The sequence below is a fragment of the Carassius carassius genome, chromosome 22 (genome assembly GCF_963082965.1).
Source record: "Carassius carassius chromosome 22, fCarCar2.1, whole genome shotgun sequence".
Lineage (NCBI taxonomy): Eukaryota > Metazoa > Chordata > Actinopteri > Cypriniformes > Cyprinidae > Carassius > Carassius carassius.
The window spans coordinates 17507983-17531152 of record NC_081776.1 but is presented as its reverse complement, the minus strand read 5'-3'; the positions used below and the strand labels follow the sequence as shown (position 1 = coordinate 17531152).

At 35.9% G+C, this 23170-nt stretch overlaps 1 protein-coding gene across 3 annotated transcripts in view; it reads right to left on the bottom strand.

Moving 5' to 3' along the window:
* Positions 1-23170, bottom strand: part of iqsec3a (IQ motif and Sec7 domain ArfGEF 3a) — a 221456-nt gene that overhangs the window by 51528 nt on the left and 146758 nt on the right. For all 3 annotated transcript variants that reach the window (XM_059505523.1, XM_059505522.1, XM_059505524.1), the window contains 3 exons: positions 11442-11564; positions 6410-6576; positions 4742-4881 (listed from right to left, as the gene is read on the bottom strand). In XM_059505523.1, coding sequence (XP_059361506.1) covers positions 4742-4881; positions 6410-6576; positions 11442-11564 — 430 coding nt within the window. The remainder of the gene's footprint in view (positions 1-4741; positions 4882-6409; positions 6577-11441; positions 11565-23170) is intronic.

Here is a 23170-nt window from a genome sequence, read left to right as displayed (position 1 = left end):
AATGAATGTTATTTTTACCTGACCTGTTTTATTAGCTTTTTCTTTAATGATGAATTTTGATCTATGCACTCGTTCTCAAAAATCTGACTTGTCAAGCTATACTATCAAAATTCTTCTGATAATCCCTTCATGTCTAGGAATATTGCTATTTTAAATTAGCGTTTGTTTTGGATAACTTTCAAATTCATGTCTTTCAAAGCTGTTTGCTTTTCAGTCCAAGGTGAATAAACATGACTACTGGTTATGAGAGACTGAATCATTTTTGGAAGACAGGTAGAGGTTAATGTGAAATGATTTTACTAAATCAAAGTCCTTGATTTCTATGATTGCTAAGTTGCTAAGCACTAGAAAAATTCTGCATTGCAGCAAATAGAGAACATATCTAGTAGCAGAACCTTGAGCCATACTGACTAGCAACAGAAGACCTATCATTATTCATTGATTTGCTTAAATTGTACAGAAATGTTTGCCAGAAATAAAACATCTAGTAAAATGTTTTCGAGTAAACATTTTTTATTATATACTGAATATATACTGAAAAACGTAAATGTACCATAAGTCCAATAACTCAAAAACAATGATAAACAGGAGCTACACTATTCATTAATTAATTATGTTGCAACTTTCTCATTTTTATTTTGACAGTTACAAATGTGGAACACAAAAAAGCAATATCACAGGTTGAGAATCAAATTGCAATGAGCAAATGAGAGTTATGGGTTTTGAGCAGGATGATTTTACATGATTCATCAATACATTAAAAAAATTGTGAAAACACACTCAATGCCATGCTAGCTTAATATGCTGAGTTTTACTGATGATGTTCAGTGCTTTACACTACGTCCACATGAAGCCAGAATCTGATCTTTTTCCTCATCTCAAGAAAAATCTGCATCCACATGAAACCACAAAACCAACACAAAACCATGTAGTATAGATGCCAGACCAGTATGTGGTGCTATAATTAAACAAAGAAAAAGACTTGGAATATGCACATAAACCTTGTGTGTGGTATAGAAACAAACATGGAACAATACATTTATTAATATTTGTTGATGTTGGTTAATAAAAAGACAATCGTTCACCGTTTGTTCATGTTTTTGTTGCTGTTATGTGACATAGTGGTGTCTGACTAGGGACGAGATGTGGGCTGATGACATCATCCTTTCAGAAAATATATAGATTCGGTGTCCAAACGAAAATGCATGGGCGTCGTTTTCAGATTTATCCACTTTGGGACCTGGTTTCCAAAAATATTGGTTTTACTTCACACCCAAAACGTTGGATCTGTGTAGGAGGGCAAGTCTAGTGCCAGCAGCCACAGAAATTCCAGCTGCAGTAGCGTATATTTACCCCCTGGAGTCAATTAACGCGTATACACATTATGAGGCATTTTCTCCTGATAACCCCGAAAAGAACTTAAATTACACTTTCAGTTTTGATCGTACAGATAAGAGCAATACATCAATTGAATCTGTAAAGGGTCTACTTTGTTTGTATACAGACATAATAACAACAAAAGGTCTACTTTGTTTGTATACAGACATAATAACAACAAAACTTTGTGCATTTATAAAATAAAGATAACAAACAAGGTGTGCTGTCTACAGCCTTTGTCTGCGGTGATCTTCATTTACAAATGCGTCATTAAAATGAACTGTAACTCAGTGAATAATCAACAAAGAGACATTAGAGATATATCGATAGAAAGCTTGACATGTCTTCTTTTAAACTAAACAAGTGCTGCTGAAAACAAATATTCTGTGATAAAGTAATCCATATGAAAGCAATGCGATTTCCGTTTTTCACGTCTCCCTTCATTATCTTCTAATGCGAACACGCCCACGTGCTGAACGCTCTATTCAGATTCAAATCTTTCACTGAAGCACGCTGCTTGAATACGCCCACACAGCTAAAGACAATGCAGCAAAACTGTTCTTCAAGTTCTTTTTATTTTACTGTTTGCTTTGCGATGAGAGGAATAAGACATACTTCACCCCAAAAAGATGTGATGTGATGAAGTCTCTTTTTATTTATTTATATACTTGTACTACAGTTTTCACAAAACGTGTAAACATTTTTCTAGTTAGACTTTTTCCAAAGACTCTTTCCTGATTAAATGTATAATCAAGTGAAACATTATAAAGTTTCAATAAGAATATACAATACTATACCATTCAAAAGCTTGATGTAAATAATATAAATAAATTTAACTGTAAATAAATGTAACTGTAACAAACGATGCTGTTCGTTCAACCCCCCCCCAAAAAAAAAAAAAATCTGAAAAAATATTCTCAGCTCTTTTCAACATTAATAATAATAATAATAATAATAATAATAATAATAATTTTTTTGTAGAAAATCTGATTGTTTATAAAGGATTTCTGAAGGATTGTGTAACTGGAGTAAGGATGCAAAAAAATCAGTTTGAACATCAGCTTTGATTGTTCCTAATAAACCTAAATAAACTCGCAGGTGGATATTAAATTATGTTGTGAAATAATTAAATATATTCTAAATAAACTGCAAACATAAAATTATATACATTTATTTTGTCCTCACATTCTTTCTTGTAACTCCTCTCTCTCGGTCACACAGCTGACTGAAAAGCTCATTATGCAGCTCATTATGCAGCTCATTATGCAGCTCATTATGCATTCCTTTGTCTTCTCAGGTGTAAAACACAATGATATTCATGTGTTGATGCTGTTATATTCATAGTTGACGCTTACTCGCATATGACTTTTACCAACAAAAAGTGTCTTAGAAAATTGAAATCAATATATTATTTTCTGTGAGTGAGTAAACAAGATGATTTTCTTAAATTTAGAAAGAAAAATTCTGGTAGCACTTTATTTTACAGTCCTGTTCCTCATGTACATACTATGTACTTATTATTGTAATTACAATAACTATGTAATAACTAGGTACTAACCCTGAACCTACCCCTAAACCTAACCCTACCCTATGTAGTTACCTTTTATTACCAGAACTTTCTTAGATAAATACACTCTAAGTACACTATAAGTACACGCACTGTAAAATAAAGTGCAACCAAAATTCTAGTCTACAAGCTCCAGTTCTCAAAGGTCCCGGGAACCAATGTTCTGTATGTGTTTTATTGACTTGTTCAAGTGTTTTAACATGTTTAGTTTTTCACTAACCATGCATAACATTTTTTTTTCTCAAAAACACAATAATGTACATACATGCTGCTCACATATTATTATAGCCCAGTTTGTGCTGATTACAGTGAGATTAGACTTAGCCATTTAGATATTTATAAGAAACTGAAAAAAACACACATTTCAGGTCATGACAAAACTTCTCTAGGCCCCAAAAATACCCTTAGACTCCAGAGGGTTAAAGTTGCTGAAGATTGTAGTTGGCTCTTGGGAGTGGGCCTGTCCCATACCCTGCCTCTCGGTGCCCCTTGGATGCCCTTAGCTTGGTGTCTAGTCACCTCTGGGTCCGGAGCATTTACTTAAAAAAAAAAAAATTGCGATCAAAGCAGGTCGCCATTTGCAACTGAAAACAGCAGCTAGGAATAATGGAATAGCTTCTGGAACAATGGGTTTCTGGAACCCGGGGCCATGATTAAGAGGGATAAGTGGCGGTTTTCGTATTGCACCGCTAGAGGTGAAATTCTTGGACCGGCGCAAGATGGATTAAAGTGAATGACCGTAAATGATGCTGACCTGCGATCTGGCAGCATTATTCCCATGACGTGTGTCTACCCTGCGCCATGATTGGGATTAGGGATTGAAAATATTTCCCATTAACAAGGAATTCCCAGTAAGCAAGGGTTATAAGCTTGCATTGATTAAGTCCTTGCCCTTTGTACACACTGTCACCAGTACCGCTTGGATGGTTTAGTCAGGGGCCCTGGCGGAATGCTGACTATTAGACAGAAGTTAAAGTCGTAACAAGGTTTCCATAAGTGAACCGGTGGAAGGATCATTAAGGTTGACCCAGTAAAGGTGAGACAAGGCTCTCTGACACAAGGGGGAAGCTGGGAGCTCCAGTGCGGCCTCCACCCGCATAAAACAAATAATAAGTTGTGACAAAGGGCGGAAGGCAACAGGAGAAGGATCATTTGAGATGTCCCTTTGGTGTTTCATACCGCCCAGGACTGTTGGTTCAAAGGGGTACTCCACTCTATCCTAAGGCATATTTATCAAACTTTAGTCATAAAGTGCTTACAGGCTACAAGACCAGCATTATTAGCTACAGCAGTTAAGGACTCTACAAAAAAAATAGATAATTGAAAGAAAAGATACATTTACTTGAGGGACAAAACTGTTCAAGACATGATAGTTCATGATAGATAAGATCATATAATATCAATCAGATAACATATATTGAATTAAATTAATTTTTCGTAACAAATAGCTGGATGCAATAATGAGGAATGGCAGCAATGCTACAGGCATGAGCTGCAGTGAATCACCAACTGCCCAATTAATTATTATATTATGCTACTCCATGCATGAAGCATTTAGAGATGGTAGAGGTGAAATAGCAGAACACCTATGTTATAATGATACAGTATAATCATATTTTAATGATCTTTATTTGGTATACTGTATGGGTATTACATAAAAAAATGAGCTATGACGGAGAAAATAATTGCACAACTCAGTTTAGCATAATGTGATAGTTACGAGTCATGTAGAATATATTTGGATGCAGTATGACATGGACATTAGCTGTAACGTAAACCCCAAACTGTTTAACTCACCGTTTTCATTCCCACAATGCTTTGCTCCACCTTGGTGACATAAGTAACATGGTCTTCATTTGATCGTAATTCCCCCAGCTGAATACGCTCATATATTCCCATTACCATGTCCCGTGGAATATCTGCACCATCGTCAACCCCTAAATAAAAACACACATCAAAAGTGTTGAATATATATTCACGGTAAATTACGATGCAAATAAGTGTTGATGTGCTGATGGCCAGTTATACAGATGGTAATAACACAACTGCGCCATAAAGTAAATAATCCACTTCTCTATTCATATAAACGCGTTCACTTTGATAGCCGTTATCATACAGTAATAGAGAGCTGATTTGGGCTGATTTGCACTCAAACAGATTGTAATCATGCTGATACATTCACATTCAACATAAAACACACTCTCACATATATAAAAACTGTTGAAAAATAAAACAAAGAAAGAAAAAAGCGATTGCTATAAGTTCCGCCTCAATCAGCTGACAGGTGCGTCAGAGCGCGTCACGAGCCCTCAGGAGAGAGTGCCAAAATTAAAATATACTATCTTTCATTCATTCTTTTTTCTGGTGGATCGTCTCATTCTGTTTGTGACACTGTACGCTGCAAAACCATCATGTTTTTTTACTACGAAGACACAGTTTCTGACCGTGAGTTATTCCATAACAGACACAAACAGTTCTGTCGCTGAAGAACTGAAACGTAAATAAAGGAATTATGACCCATATTACAACGTTATTGCTTCATTGGACTAAACATGCTCCATGAGATGTCGTTCAGTGGACCCTTACCTTTCTAACTAAACCGGGATTTACAGCTGTGGATGTGTTTATGAGCATTTCTATTGTTCATGTATTTATGTGTACTGCTTATACAAATGTAGCAAATACAGTCTTTATAAGCTTTCCATTGACAAACAGTGATCTGTCGTTGATGCTTTAGGCTTAGATCTTTATAATGATACATTGTCCCGTTTCATTTAATCTATTCGTAAACACTGACACGTGCAAGTCCGCGTTCTGGTGCTGGCTAACAGGTTAAGGTCCTATCAGGTAATGTTACTTAATGTGCATTAACCAACAATAAGAAATATATTAATTTATTTTAAAGTAATGTGGTTATCTAATGATGTCAACAAACTGAACCATACTATAAAGTGTTACTGTAATATTGTTTGGTTTAAGTTTCTTTGGATTCCTCCGGTCTCTGATCATTTTTACAGGAAAAAAGTTTACATTTTATGAGTTTAGAGACAAAAGTACAGCAATGCAGGGATCCACAGTAAGATCTGCTAATGTACAGAGAGTTTTTGTGTCACAGAGTAATGAAAATGAAAGTTTACACTGTGAGACTAACAGTGTGCTGATGTCACTGGCAGTTTTCATTAGATGAATGTGCTTTAGGGTGCTTTGAAAAGCATTATACATTGATGATTAATTAGGTTTCGCCCACTCAGTCAAGTGAAATGTTTCTGAATTTACTGAAGGAAAGACAGCAAAGGAATAGTGCTAGTTTTGTTAATGCTTCAATGCTACTTTGTCATAACACTCGACAACAGCAAAGCATGAAAAAAACACTTGTGAAGGAAGTTAGGAACTTGTGTTTAGTTGTCCCTTGATAAATTAATTCTCCCCTTAAGCATTTTTCTATTCTATTTCTTTATGTCTCACCTCTTAGGTTGCGAATGAAGTCTTCCAGCATCATCTTTCGGTCAGGTTTGATGTTGGGACTGTACATGTCTGTGTTGAGGAGGATGATGGCAAACGCAAGGATGAAGATTGTGTCTGGATTGTGGAACTGCTGCACCACATCTGGGTTACACATACAGTAACGCTGGCTGAGAAATACAGTATACAAAAAAAGAGACATAGAACACCTATATTTATTTAGCACATTTTCATAAAACCAGCTTATTAAAAGTGTTGTATGCTATTCATTCATTCATTCTTTCTTTTATGCATTCATTTAAAAATGTCACTATTACCTGATAAGTACTTCTAAAAAAAAAAAGGTTTTATTAAGATACAGTAGGTAGACAACCAGAATGGGTAATACTGCCACGTGTACCAGCGATAACTGCAAGTCGCGTCTTAAAATCATTCGCAGAACTACTGCCAGGTGGCACAAAGGGACGGATTGCAAACTGAATGCAATTGTCAAATGTTGGTTTGTTAATGGAGATGAAAGGAAGATGTAAAACAACAATAATATTATAATATAACATTGTAACATCCTTAAAAACCATTAGAAAATTTACAGTGAGTTAATTTCAAAACGTCTTAGGTTCATTTCGTTTGATTCTTGGTAAAAAAAAAAAAGCCTTCAGGTTCAATATGTATATATAGCCATAGTAGCTAGTGTAACCTGATGAGGAGAGGAGTAATGTGAGCTTTTTTGGCTCATTGAAGACAACCCTCGCTGCTGCATTCTGGATCAATTGCAGAGGCTTGATAGTACATGCAGGAAGGACCACCAGGAGAGCATTACAATAGTCCAGTCTGGAGAGAACAAGAGCTTGGACAAGAAGTTGGGTGGCTTGCTGTGATAGGAAGGGTCTAATCTTCCTAATGTTGTATAGGGCAAATCTGCAGGACCGGCTCATTGTAGCAATGTAGTCTGTGACACTTGACTGATGATCCATGGAAACCCATAGGTTTCTGGCTGTCCTGGAAGGAGTTTATGGTTGACGAACCCAGCTGTATGGAGAAGTTGTGATGAAACAATGGGTTAGCTGGAATCACCAGGAGTTCTGTCTTCGTAAGGTTGAGCTGAAGGTGATGATCATTCATCCAGCTAGAAATGTCACTCAGACAGGCAGAAATGCGAGCAGCTACCACCGGGTAATCTGGTTGGAATGATAAGTAGAGTTGGGTGTCATCAGTATAGCAGTGATAAGAAAAGCCATGCTTCTGAATGACAGATCCTAATGATGTCATGTAGATATAGAAGAGAAGTGGTCCAAGTACTGAGCCTTGAAGAACCCCAGTAGCAAGTTGTTTTGACTTAGAAACATCACCCCTCCAAGATACGCTGAAGGATCTATCGGAGAGGTAGGACTTCAACCACAGGAGTGCGGTTCCAGAGATGCCCATCTTTCTCAGGGTGGACAGGAGAATCTGGTGATTAACAGTGTCAAAAGCAGCAGACAGGTCCAGTAAGATGAGTACTGAAGATTTTGAAGCTGCTCTTGCCAGTCGCAGGGCTTCAGTTACCGAGATCAGGGTAGTCTCAGTTGAGTGGCCACTTTTGAAGCCAGATTGATTGCTCTCCAGGATGTTGTTCTGTACAAGGAACATAGAAAGCTGGTTGAACACAGCTTGCTCAACTGTCTTTGCAATGAATGGCAGAAGGGATACAGGTCTGTTGTTTTCTAGAAGCGGTGGATATAGAGATGGTTTCTTAAGCAGTGGGCTTACCCGAGCCTGCTTAAATGCTGAGGGAAATGTTCCAGAGTGAAGAGAAGTTGATAATGTGAGTAAGTGAAGGTATGATTGAAGAGGAGATCTTGACTTGACTTGAAGGAGGTGAGTGGGGATCGGATCAAGTGGACAAGTAGTAGGATGATTGGACAGGATAAGTTTGGAAACATCCATCTCTGAGAGTGGAGAGAAGAAGGAGAAAGAGTGTGCATCGGTCATTGTGAAGTTATCCTCAGTCTGCGGTGTGAAGAATTGGTTACTGATGGTTCTTGTCATATTTGTGAAGAAAACTGCAAAGTCGTCCGCTGTAAGAGTTGATGGAGGAGGTGGTGGAGGCGGATTTAGAAGAGAAGAGAAGAGAAAGTTTTGAAGAGTGTCCAAACATCACAACAGCTGTTAATTTTTGTTGTGGTAGTAGGATGTTTTAGCAGTGAAGACATTTGCAGAGAAGGAAGAGGTGAGAGACTGATACACACTGAGGTCGGTAGAGTTTCTTGATTTATGCTAATTCCTCTCTGCAGCCCTGAGTTTAGAGCGATGTTTGCGGAGCACCTCGGACAGCCAGGGGGCAGATGGGGTGGTTATGGCTAAGGTTATGGCTAGTACTATGAAATATTACTATGAAATATGCTCAAACCATGCTAATATTCCAGTAGTATTTTCTCTAGCCCCCCAAAGTTAATGCAACTGCATAACAACTTAACTAAAGTCAAGCAGTTAGTCAGAAATTTATATTCTCACTTGATTAATACTAAACCTCATGCTACATCTAGCCTGAGATTTAGTATGTACTAACCCTGGACGCAGATTTGCGTTAACATTCGCCTTCACTAAATCTACTTGAGAAAATAATTTCAGAGTAAATCAGAATAAAATCTAAAGTAACAATTTATTATCAGTCAGATAAATATGTATTATGCCAATTACATAGCCAATTCAGACATCAAGACATCAAATTATTAAAGATAAATCTAAGAGTAAAAGATGCATACCTGACTTTTAGCATAATACACAGTATGAAGTGTGTCAATACACATCATACTGTGGACTCATTCCAGCTACAGAAGGCCCTGATCCTTTTGCAACATTTGCTTAACCCTCTGGAGTCGATTAACGCGGATACGCGTTATGAGTCATTTTCTCCTGATAACCCCGAAAATAACTTAAATTACACTTTCAGTTTTAATCGTACAGATAAGAGCAATACATCAATCGAATCTGTAAAGGGTCTACTTTTTTTGGATACAGACATAATAACAACAAAACTTTGTGCACTTATAAAATAAAGATAACAAACAAGGTGTGCTGTAAAAAATTCAATCATGTACATGCATGCATTTCACACATTATTATAGCCCAGTTTGTGCTGATTACAGTGAGATTAGACTTTACCCATTTCGATATTTATAAGAAACTGAATAAAGCACAAATGTCAGGGCACGACAAAACTTCTCCAGGCGCAAAAATACCCTTAGACTCCAGATGTTTAAGTATCTCAGACCAAGACAAACAACCCCCGAGATGGAGACAGAAACTAACAATTGGAATTTGCATTAACTCAGGTCCCAAACCTGAGTGGTTTACAAATGAATGGGAACAGAAGGTAATTTACATGGAGGACCCTGGGAAAGGGCACTCCCATTACAGTAATCAAAATATCTCTTGACTCTTAGGATCTGTATTATCTTTTACTCTACTTTTGTAAGATTGAGACCATTGTACCAGTCGCCCTGAGACAATTCAAATGACACCAAACATGACTGTAAATATCACTTGCATTAATGTAGAATATTATACTATTGACCATTTTGAGTAAACCAAGTGGAGGGAGGATGGGTAAGGAAGGGGATGAGAAGGAACTGATAACATATGTGAGAGAGGTGTTTCCTGCACCTCCACTCAGGGAAATGTGGGAACAGATGTCTATATGTTAATGCACTGTGTGTCTTTTGAGTGTCTCAGAAGATCAAAGTGTTTGAGGTTCTGTAATTCTTACAATGTTATATTTCCCATCCATTTACCTCTTCTCTCACGGTTTTTTTTTTTTTTCTTTTTTTTTTTTTTAGGTGCAGGAGAGACAGCCGGGAACAGGCTGGATTGTGTTATGCAACCACTGTTATTTATAAACCAGTGTCTCACACACAGATGCAGACGTGTGTAACACTCTCACACACACACAACAGCATAAGGATTATCAGCAGTCTTGTTGTTTCCATTGCTGAAAACAAAAGCACATTTGGCTATCACCCTAGAAACGCTCATAGCTGCAATTGCATTAAGATTCAGATTCACAATAAGAGCCTCTGTGGCATATCAATGGAAAGTAATTGTGCTAGTAAGATGATTATTTGGATTATCAGACCATTGTTAAGTAAACCCACACTAGCATTTGTGCCATAGGAGAAACATTCTACACTTGCACAGGTCAAAGTGATATCACCTTATTACACATTGCATAATGTAAACTAAAACAACAACAACAAAAAATATATTTAAAATAGTTTCCATACACTGAAATAAAGAATATATAAATATTATATTAAAAACATTTTGTTTTATTTCAACTTAAATTTAAATCAAGTTTAAAGCTTAAATTTAATTACTAATAAATAAATGAAAAATATTTGATAAAATAAAAATAAATGAAATCTAGAAAGAAAATAAAATAAAAAATGAAAACAAATAATATAATTAACAAAATATAATTTATATTCACGCATAAACAAAAGATCATTAAAATATTATAAATTTTGTAAGAAATTTTTTTTACGAATTCTAACGAGTCTTTAAATAAAACAATTGATTTAAAAAACTAGAAATTAATGAGAAAATTATGAGAGAAAATATACATTTTAAGTAGCTGGTCACAATTTTGTTTCCTTTAATTTATTATCACGTTTTGTTTTTGCCTTTACTAGTTCATTTAAAATGGTCCTGCAGTTTAACAAATAATAAAAGTACAAATATTTAGTTTCTCTGTTAATATGAGAAACTTTATAATGTTACACTGCATATACATTTCCCAAAAATATTTCATGTCAACTACCCAACTGCTTTTCAAATTAAACCTTAAATCCTTTACTTCAGTATAATACAGCTCTGTATTCCATGAGAATGTGATTGATTTATGGAGAGCATTAAGCTTGCTTTTTAATCATTCAGTGCAGAGATTAAAAAAGTTAATAATCACAGGTATCCTATCAGCTCCGGCTCTTATCTTCCCCTCACATATGAAGGTGGCAGGAGCATTTATGTGTGTGTGTAAAAATGTCTGGAGTCTCACCTGAATGCCTCTATCAGTCTCTCCACTTTTTGTGCTTCACCTTGCACACGGATATGAGCCTGAAACTTCCTCAGAGCCTCATCCAACTCCATCGCCGAGAAATCCATCTCATCCACCACACAGCTATCAGAAAGAAGGAACAGGCAGAAAATGAGAGAGGGAAAGAGAGTGTGTAAGAAAAACAAGGCATTAGGAAAGACGTGAGGCCAGCTCTATGGTCAGTGGTTAGATTAGCCCAGACTTCTGTGGAACTGTATGGGGAGGTCCTTTGATGAAATGCTGGAATGTCACATACTTTGTAATAATTTAATTTAATTTAATTATTTTTAAAATGATGTGTTGAACTGATCAAGTGTAACAGTAAAAACATTTATAACATGGCAAAAGATTTCTGTCTAATAAATATTGTTTTTTGACCTTTCTATGCATCAGATTTATACAAAAACACTGTGCAGCACAATTCTTTTCAACACTGATAATGATAAGAACTATTATTAATAATTGAGAACCAATGATAGTTAATAACGACTGAGCACCATATCAGCATTACATCTTCTGAAGGATCATGTGGCACTGAAGACTCGAGAAAAATCAGTGTTTAAATATATTACATAGAAAACAATTTAAATTTAATAATATTTCACAATGTTACTTTTTTATATATATTTTTACTGATATCTAATTCGTATCCTATCTAATGGAGTACTGATCAAAAAGAGAGCAAATAGCTTCCTCAAATTCCTTTGCATTATAGAAGGCTCTGCGTTAATTAAAATGTATGTTTGCTTTCACTAAGACCTTTGTGAAGTGAACCTTAACATTAACACAAATTCTGCACAGACAGGATGATGGAATGTCAATAACCTTCAAGAGATATCCCTCAAAGATAATTTCAACCCACAACCAGCCCCACAGTGATGGCATCTCAGCTAACAAAAGTAATCTCATGCATAACTGTAAGGTTTATTTCAAAGGAATGCACCAAACTTCCTTTACAGTTTTTTCTCAGTCACTTTGGTGCATTTTTCAAACAAGAAATTAAATTCTCAAAACTACCTGTACAACCTCGACATCATCTGGTCATTTATACACATCATAAAACCAGTTTCTCATTCTTTTGAAGAAGTTGCGACTGCTTTTGTACATTTATGCAATTGATTACGCACATTTATCTGTAGTTTCCTACATTATTAGTTGCTAATGTCATGTTGCTCAAAACGTATTATATAGTTTTCTGTACAATAGTCTTACCCCTCAAAAAACATCAATCAAACAATCAAAACATCATCAAAACATCAAATTATTTATAGTTTCATGGTAACATCCAATCAAGATCTTCTGTTATTTAGGCTATATTTAACATTCACTGTGGCATTTTCACCCGTTAAAACTTAAAATTCCATGAGATTTTAAATTAGTTTAATAGTATTAATAATTTAGATTTAAACTAGTATAAAACGCATTAAATTGCTTAAATTATTTCTAAAAGTTAAAGTAGCCAAACTAAAAAATTTGTTGTCATGACTTTTTCATCGTATTTTTTTTACAGTCTGATAACGAGCTGTATTCGTTTTCCTTTTTTTAATCATTATTTTTGTTTTAGTTTATTAAAAATAAATTGGCTAAAATTGAAGCAGACACGTTTAAATTAAAATAACCACAAAAACATAACTAGTCTTGAGGGAAATATAGGTTTTATTATTTTTATAAATCGCAGATCTCACAGACGAACGTCTTAATATGATCGCACATTAGAAATGTTTGGTGAGATAAATTGTGCATGATAACATTAAGCAAATCTCTTCGCCATCGTCACTCTTTATTATTAAGCAGGGGTTTACGCACAGTTAATGCGTGTGCGTGCGCTGCGCTCGTTGTGGTGTGTGTGTGTGTGTGACTGACAGACAGCCTCCGCGGCGCGCATGAGAGATCTCGCAGATCTTACAGACAAACGTCTTAATATAATCGCACATTAGACATGTTTGGTGAGATAAGATGTGCACGATAACATTATTAAGCAAAAATACATAGTACATTTTTTTTTTCCCCTCCAGTACCGAAAGCAGAACCGATAGCGTCAGATCTTACTGATACTACGGTCTTTCATAATTTTAGCCAGTTTAATACCGGGTTTCAGTACACATCCCTACTTATACCTGACTTATATTTTTTCCTCTCACAAACTCTGATTTATTTTTAGCGTGTTTAAAAAAAAAAACATGCAGCAAACAGAGAAAAGGTGATGAATCCGTTAAAATGCAACTATAGACGACATATATATTTTTTCCTCTGACAAACTTAATTTATTTTCTAGCGTGTTTAAAAAATAAAAAATAAAGAAGACATGCAGCAAATGAAAATAGGCGATTAATCCGTTAAAATTTTATACTTCAGAGCAGAGCTTGGGCCTAATATAGGCTATCCAGATTTTTTTGTTTTGTTTTGTTTTTTCATTGCATCTGAAAATGACTTTGTTCATCACATTCACTTCACGCGCTCTGGCGCAGATCAACTCTCCCGCGATGATCAGCTGTGGACGATTTAAAAATGTTTGATATAAAGGTTGCTGTCCCATGTTATACAGGAATTGTTCATTTAAAAAAATTTAATTATATTGTTAGTTCTAATTATATTATTAACACAAGTTCATTTAGACTATTTAACATGCCCTGTGACATTTTATCCTTTTTTACTTATAAACTCCTTGAGAATTTAAAGTTAGTTTAATAGTATTTAAATTCAAGTTTTAAAAAAAGGTTTTAATTGCTTAAATTATTTTTATTAATTAATAATATGTTATCATGTTTATTCTTGTAGAAAATACATGTTTATTCTTTAAGAAAATAAGGGAAATAATAAGGGACGATCCGAATATTTGTTTTGCTTCACCTATTTATGTAGGCTACAATTATTCAAATAATAATAATAATAATAATAATAATAATAATAATAATAATAATAAAATAATGTCATTAAAAAATACCATTGGCCTGAGTAATTTTGACCATTATAGAATTGTGACTTTAAAGATTAGTGATTTAGGAGGTGAAAATACTGTGAAATCACTAATTGCATGGATTTTAGAGCATAACAACTGAAGGTTTATGAAACATTAGCCAATAAAGCATTTTTTTTTAACAACGGAACTTAAAGTTGTGAACAAAAATATTATTTCAACCATAGAGCATGTGAATAAATAAAATGCATACTTTTCATAACATTTTATTATTCATAAAATGCATAACGTTTCTGGTGTTTGGATTTGTACTTCAATATAATGAGCTCCAAGTTTAACAATAGCCCTAGACTAGTTTCTCTCTCTCTCTCTCTCTCTCTAACAGCATTAGCTCAATGAAATACATCTTCCTTCTGTTAGAAGGAATTTTTTTCCAGCCTTGCTAAATGTTGGGATCGTGATCAATAAGTTGTATTCGCCTCAATCTGATTTAGTAAAATCATTGAGCGCGAGTCCCGTGAGCTGTGAGGCGGGAAGAGGATTCCGCTTGGTCTTAAGGCCTTCCTCAAACATCCACAATCACAAATAGCAATGATTTTTGTAAAATAATGATTAATTATTAATTGATGATTTGTTATTATCATTATGTTCTTGTGAAAATAATAATATGGGTTGCGAGAAAATTATGAATACAGATAGTAGTGCTGCTGAGTGCAGGCATGTTTCAGCCCAGTAACACACCGTTCCTCAGAGCCCAAAAAACAGACCGAATTCAGTTCAGCTGGAGGGGGTTGGGTTTTGGGTAGTTATGTGGCTTGTGGGGGTCGAGATAAAGATGTGAATTGCTCTTTCATATGGACAGTGTCTTATGAGGCTTTCACTTGCTGAACTGGTATATAAAGGACTGTTGTTTTGTTTATAGACTAAAAAATGGTCTGCCCCCACGTAAGATTTTTCTAGTTCTAGTCGTTCTTTTGTTATATTCAACTAATCAGAGGTTTATATTAAATTTATATAATCAAATCTTAATATATTCCGCGCTCAAGCACATGCATTAAGTTTGCAACAAAGCACATGCAGAAGTAGCCTAATAATTGTGAAAAATGGGACATTTTAATTATTTATTAATAAACAAACGTTTTCTTGTCTGCTGCAAGATGAAATTCACTGTGCTGGCTCTCTCCAATGAGAGAAATGCAACATTCACAAATTGCACAATTCGCTTTCGTTTAAAAAACATTTCAAGCTTTCTGTAGATGTTTTAATGTATGTGATACACCACGATATTATGTTAATTAAAAAAATTATAAATTCATTATCAGGAAAAAATTAAAGTGATGAGACGGCGCCTCCCCATCATTAATGCACATTAATAATTTTTACACAAACACTTGAATATGAGCGTCTGGTTTTCACTCGCTTCAAGAGCGCTCCATCACGAGTACAATTCATGCCAACAGCCCATAATATAACTGCATATTCAGCAAGAATTAATGTTAAACATATTTAGCTATAGCTTGATCAGATGGTTACAATGACTGCAAGAGTCGAGCCGGATGTTAAGAGTTAGTCTGCTTCTTTTACTGATTATTTTCGGGTTAAAGCATGATTTAAACAGATTCACACGCAATCGCTTTCGCAATAATGCATTCAAACAAATGTAATCTGTAACAGTGCTACTACATTATCAGCATGCTATCTGATTTTGAAATCTTGAAGTTAATCGATCTGTTTAGATAAAATAACTGACAAAAATGTACTGTTAATTTCATCACAAACATGACAAACAAAATGTTCATAGCAGAAAGCAGCAATTAAAGATTTAATGCTTACAACGTTATTAGTTTGGCATGTGATATAGGGAAAAAAGTTTAACTTAAAATAGCTTAAGCTATTTTTTTATTATTATTATTTTATATGCTACGTTATGAACATAACATTTCAAACATACTGAAATACTTTATCCATGGAGTGAAGGCGGAGCGAGTTTCTGGTATCAGTGCGCGCGGAGGGGAAGTTGTTGCTGCTCACAGACTCTGCTGCGGAGTGAGAGAGACGTTTCACCCGACGAAATGATGACGACCGCGGGAGCACAGGCATGGCACATCTGCAAAAATCAACCTGCAGCAATGCTCATTGATCGACTCGCCAAGCTTTACTTTTGTAGGTCGCATGGCAGTAAATAATTCGATAATATGACCATGCAGTCAATACAGATATTTAATAAAAACATTAAAACAAGCAGTAAAATAACACAATAAAAAACACAGTGATGGATACACTGGACACTGACAGTGAACTGATGCTCGTTCTGTTTATGACAAAATGTTCTGACACTGTGTTCAGATGATTTGACACTATAGTGTGATGTCATTAAGTTTAGACACACTTTTCGCTGTGGGGCACAGATGACAACTCTCGTGTCTGGTGTAGACACACAGAAAGTGTCTGCTCTATTTACAAATAAGTTATATAAGAAAAAAAAAAAACTAAACCAGCGGCATAATGAGATGGAAATATAGACTAGAAAATATATTAACAGGTCCTCCGTCCATGACACTGACTCTCTGCTGAGCTGCCAGTTTTAATCTTAACATCTCTTAACGCCGAGTGGATGGTTAGATGCATGATAGGCTAGTATTAAATAAATAAATAAATAAAAATAAAGGTCTTTCCAGCATTAAGGTAATAACATTACTGTTTTTTTAATCATATTGTTGCAGTTATAAATTTGACTGCTAAATGAATGATAAAGAACTATGTTAAAACTTGTTTTGTAAAATTTCCTCGTCATTTGAATATTGATTTAAAAATCGGTTCAAATCATGAATCAGTTTTTTTTTTTTAGGCCATATGCTATTGCCCAACTTTATAAGCAAGTAAAGAAGGCTCCCTTTAAAATAACTTCAGTTGTCAATTACTAAAGCTATTTTTTACATCTTGTGTATTTTGTTGATTATAATGAAAGAACTTGAGTTTAATCGTGAGGACAGTTTATTAATCCGTCCATTTATTAGAGTTCCAAAGATTTAAAATATAGGCATAATATATGAAAATATTGACATTTTGCATATTAATCCATGTAGCCTTCCCCCCTAAAATAGGCTACCACTTTTAATGCTCCGATGCAAAGTAAACCACAATTTCTTTTGAATAATATAACGGATAATTAATATAATATAAATAATACTGCACACCTTTTAAATGTGTCAAATCTAAAATATGGTTTAATACCATGTAGCTTAGAGAAAATATAAGCACAGGCACAGGCTTGAAATTTATCCTGCTTGAATTCGTTCTAAGAAATGCACATAACTTCATAAGTACCAAACATTCATCTGTGGATATTAAATATTAAATATATTAAAAATTTTAACAACATTGTATTTCTTTCATTTTCCCTGACTGAAGACATCAAATCTAACACATCAGTGAGGCAAAACTGACGTCTATTAGCGAAAATGTGCTTTGATGTGCTTGTTTGATAACTTGTGGTTAAAGCGCCACTCAGCGGGCAAAGGCCGCCGCGGCGGTACGTGCTCACAAATCAGGCATCCAACTGCACCTTATTTATACATGACACTGCTCTTCTGATCAAGTTCTGGTTACTCCGCTGCACACTTCGGATCACTTCCTCCTCACTCTTAACCCTTTAGGCGCCAGAGGTTTTTTTCTAAAACATTCGATTTTGACATCTTAATTTCTAAAGGCTATATCTTAAAAGTGATAAAAGATAGAGACTTTCTGTCAATTATAAAAATATTAAGGATGACCCAATGTTTATGTAGGGATTACATTTTTCCATCTAATTTGCAAATTATGACGTTATATGGTGGTGGCCATCTTGAATTATAGAATTTTCATGCAAAGTCACATGTTTAAATGATAAAATGCAGCACTTCTTTTCCCCCAAAATGTCCCTCACCTTCTGTGTGCTATTCGGTTGTTAAGTGATGATGTAAGAAGTGCTGTTTCCGGGTCCAAGCCTCAACTCGCTTCACTTGAGAATACGACCTCAGCAGCCGTTTATGAGCACTGTTTATTCATATTAATAATTTAAGCTAAACGCTTTCAAACTTACGGTATACACTACAGTCTCTGTTCTCACAGCGCCCCAAACACAAATAATTTTTATATATTTTTTTTATATTTATATTTTCATTGGCTATCTGGGACTTCGGTATGGAGTTAAAGGTTAAGATTATAACTTTTTCGCTAGTATTCTATCACATTGTGAGTTTATATTAGCATCCTTTTGTTGTTTTCTCGAGGTAACTGATAGAGCGTTTGGACACGGAAGCGCTGCTACGTGACGTCAGACTTAACAAGCGAATATTGCACAATACTGAATGCTCAGGTAAATAGTAAGTAGTAAACAAACTGTGTAAATCATTACTAATAAATGGTAGAAACAAACCGAAGGCATGTAGCGGTTGGCCTTTTGCTGTTGAGATTTTCAATTTACTACCTACAGCAGGCACTCTGATTCCATGTATGGGGCACATATATATTATTCATATGACACACAAATACAAGTAGACAAGACCTGTTTAGTTCAAAAGCTATGCCCCGTGTCACATCACCTCTGCTCCTGCTATGAGCAGCGCGGCCAGCCTGGACTACTGTCATTTTCATTGCGACTCCCCTTCCTGCCTCCACATTGCCCTCTAAGTGTCCTATGAATACTTCGACCTCGTCTAACATACCCAGTGGCATTAGACAAAGTCTCCACTACGATACTGTCACCGCGATTGCGGAGAGGCACACGGTCAAAAGACAAAGTTTCATGTCTAGCGCGGTAAAAATCTCCCACCTCGTTCCCCGCAACACTAACACGCCTGCTAATTTCGCGATGAACACTCCGATCCCAGCAAACATTGTTCACACCACTGACATTGGGCAAAGGACCATCTACATTGGGCAAAGGATTCACCGTTTGTGCTTGGTGTAGGGCTATACTTTCACTTTCAGTATCACCATCATCTCTGAATGCAGATATTCCCCTTCAGAATCAGGGTCCACGAATAGAAGTCCCAACACTTCATTGCAGGTTTATTGAAGCTTTATTGATGCCATTAGATAATAATAATAATAATAATGCCAATACTCGCTGACATTGACAATATTGCTCTGATAAAATGGCTCACTCTCACACTAGCTCCGCTTTTGTTCGTACTGATTCAATGCGCTCTAGCTAAAAGATTTTGTATAGAAGCATGACGTTTTTTTGAGTCAGAGATGAAGTATTGCATGTCTGCTATCTGGTGCAGGGGAGGTCGCATTAAATGACAAAATCGGCCGTTTTATTCAGTGCCGCATCTTGTCGAGTAAACTCGACCGTGGCGCCAAGAGGGTTAACCTCAACATGGTCCCTGACACATCACTTAGCCCTCCACATGTCATCTTTCGACGTAACCTACGCACACTTTCACCCTCCTGGCTATCTGCAATTGTTTCATCTTCACTTCCTTCCCCTAAACTGTTTGCATCTTTGGATCGTTTTTTTTTTTTTTTTTTTTTTTTTTTTAAATGCAGCCAGACAAATGATTTTAATTCCTTGGACATTTTGTTGACAAAAGCCAAAACAAGTAGCGTTCTAACTGAATGAATACAGCAAACCTACCTATATTCCTTACTGAGCGCGAAGCAGCAGTGCAGCCAGCCACAGGTATGGTTCCCGAGTGTTCACGTGGTGCGCTAAACTCTGGCGCTGTTATGTCTAAATTAAAGCATTTAAAATTTGGGATAAAACATAGGCTAATTATATTTAGAATGCAGTAATATATAACTGGTAATAAAAGGAATAAATATCAAGGAGTAAATCAATGAAAATTTCTTCATTGGTGAAAAAAATGAAAAAAAATATGCAACAGGTCGACCAGTATAAATGTCAGTCGACCAAGACGTCATCGACCGATTAGTCGACTAAATGACTAAAGTTGACAGCCCTAGTGATTTGTGCATCTGTAGAGGTAGTGGTCGGGACTGTTTAGAGATTAGATAAATTCAGCCAATCAGAAGAGCTACTTTGGGTCATTGCTGAGTAGGTGGAGGCTTGGGAACTGAAGCCGGTAGATATAGCCCCCAAGCAGTTTCACACCCCAGTTGTTCCTCATGCGTCCAGTAGGGGGAGGCTGACTTGATGATCAGCTGACTACCTCAGACCACATTGCTAAAACTGTCCGATCCTGCAGATTTTCTTTATTCAACATCAAGAAGATCAAGCCCTTTCTTTCGGAACATGCTGCACAACTCCTTGTTCAAGCTCTTGTTCTGTCCAAGCTGGACTATTGCAATGCCCTCTTGGCAGGTCTTCCAGCCAGTTCTATCAAACCTTTACAATTAATCCAGAACGCGGCAGCAAGATTAATTTTTAATGAGCCAAAAAGAATACATGTCACACCTCTGTTTATCAATTTGCACTGGCTTCCAATAGCTGCTCCCATAAAATTCAAGGCATTGATGTTTGCCTACAAAACTACCACTGGCTCCGCACCCATAATTTACTAAATTACCTAAATTTGTTACTTCAGACTTATGTGCCCTGTAGAAGCTTGCATTCTGCAAGTGAACGTCGCTTGATTGTGCCATCCCAAAGAAGCACAAAGTCACTTTTACGGACTTTTAAATTAAATGTTCCCTCCTGGTGGAATGACCTCCCCAACTCAATCTGAGCAGTCCTTAGCCATCTTCAAGAATCGGCTTAAAAGCCATCTCTTCCATCTTTATTAGACCCTCTAACTTTAACACTCACTATTCTAATTATATTCTTAAAAAAAATCGAACTACCTTTTTTAATCTTTTTGTATTCTATTTTCTTTTCATTTATTATGCAATTGTGTGTGTGTGTGTAAAGACCTTTAACACTAGCTTGCTCTATTCTTTTTTTATTCTATCTGTTTTCTTTTTATTTATTATATTATTTAAAAGCCCATGCTACATGTATTGCGTTAACTAGGGCTGCACGATATTGGGAAAAAATGACATTGCGATATTTTATTTTTCTGCGATTATATATTGCGATATGAAATCGAATCAAATTTTTTCTTACAAACAAAAATGGGGTGAGCACACTTACATTCTCATTTTAAATGATTTTAACATCGACACCATCGTGTCAATTGATTAATATGCGTGAGGGAGAGAGAGCAAGACAGCGCTCGTGTTGTTTGAAGATGGTGAGCATGCGGCCGGGGCTCGCTCGCTTGCTCTCTCTCTCTCGCTCTCTCACTCGCGCTCTTTCTCACTCTCTCTCTCTCGCGCGCTCTCTCTTTATCTCTCGCGCTCTCTCTCTCGTGCTCTCTCTCTTTCACTCTATGATGGTTAAGCTGTGCAATTAATCCGCGAATCACATTCGTCAAGGGCAGGGGAGCAGCTTGCCCGTACAGTTAATGAATAACGGATCAACTACGACAGCCTACATCGCACATCCTGCGATGTGACTATCGTGGATTAATATATCGCTATATCGATGCTTAAACGACACATCGTGCAGCCCTAGTGTTAGTGTTTTTGTTGTTTTTTATTGCTTCCACTGTCCTCATTTGTACAGTAAGTCGCTTTGGATAAAAGCATTTGTTAAATGAATAAATGTAAATGTAAATGTCATGTAGATGATAAACCAATGATAAACCATTTCACTGAAATAGCTCAAATGTTCATCTCATGAGTCTTCAGTTGGCATATAAGCATATACTGTATAGACAGAGGACAACACAAGAGTTACAAATTCAGAAAATTGACTTATTTTCATCTTTGTGCCCATATTTCCATTTCTAATATACAAAAACATTGTAAATGATTTATGTATTTATTATTATTATTATTATTATTATTATTATTATTATAAGTATTGTTATTGTTATTATTATTATTATTTGGTCAGACCACTAGTAAAAGTGTAACTGGGAATTCTATCCAGTCTCTTTCAATCAATATCCCACATACAGTAATGTGTAAATGTATACTTTTGAAATGGATATATGGTAGTGCTGGGCGGTAAACCGGTTCATACCGAAAACCGGTGTATATTTTCGTTACGATGTTAATTTTGAATATACCGCCATACCGGTGTATTTAATTACTCAGCATTCATAACGAACGTTATGCTTCGCTGCGGCCACGAGACACTGTTTTAGATGGACCCTTTACAATGTTGCACTTCTAAGCAGCGACTGCGACTGCGTTATAACGCCTGTTTCACACAGTCGTATTAACAGATTCCAGCCGATGCTGAAGAATATATATATATATATATATATATATACGGCCACGAGACACTGTTTTAGACGGACCCTTTACAATGTTGCACTTCTAAGCAGTGACTGCGAGGCGTGGTGAGGGTACACAGCAGTGCTCTGGTGTTACGTTATAACGCCTGTTTCACACAGTCGTATTAATGGATTCCAGCTGATGCTGAAGAATATATATATATATATATATATATATATTTTTTTTTTTTTTTTTTACATGATATGAAATCAAAACAATGAACAAATGTTGTGTTTTTGGACTAAACAGACGTGGATCATTAGCGGACTGCAAACACGTCCTGTGTGAAAGCACAATGCACACTAAAATCGTCGCCAAAGGCGGCAACATGAGCAATTTGCTCCAGCACATTAGCCGCAAGCACTTCTTGAAATATCAACCAGCAGAAAATGCATTGTACACATGATTATGCATGAAAAAAAAACCGTCATAAACCGGAAAACCGGTATAATTTTGAAAAAAAAACGGTATATACATTTTTGGTCAAACAACCCAGCACTAA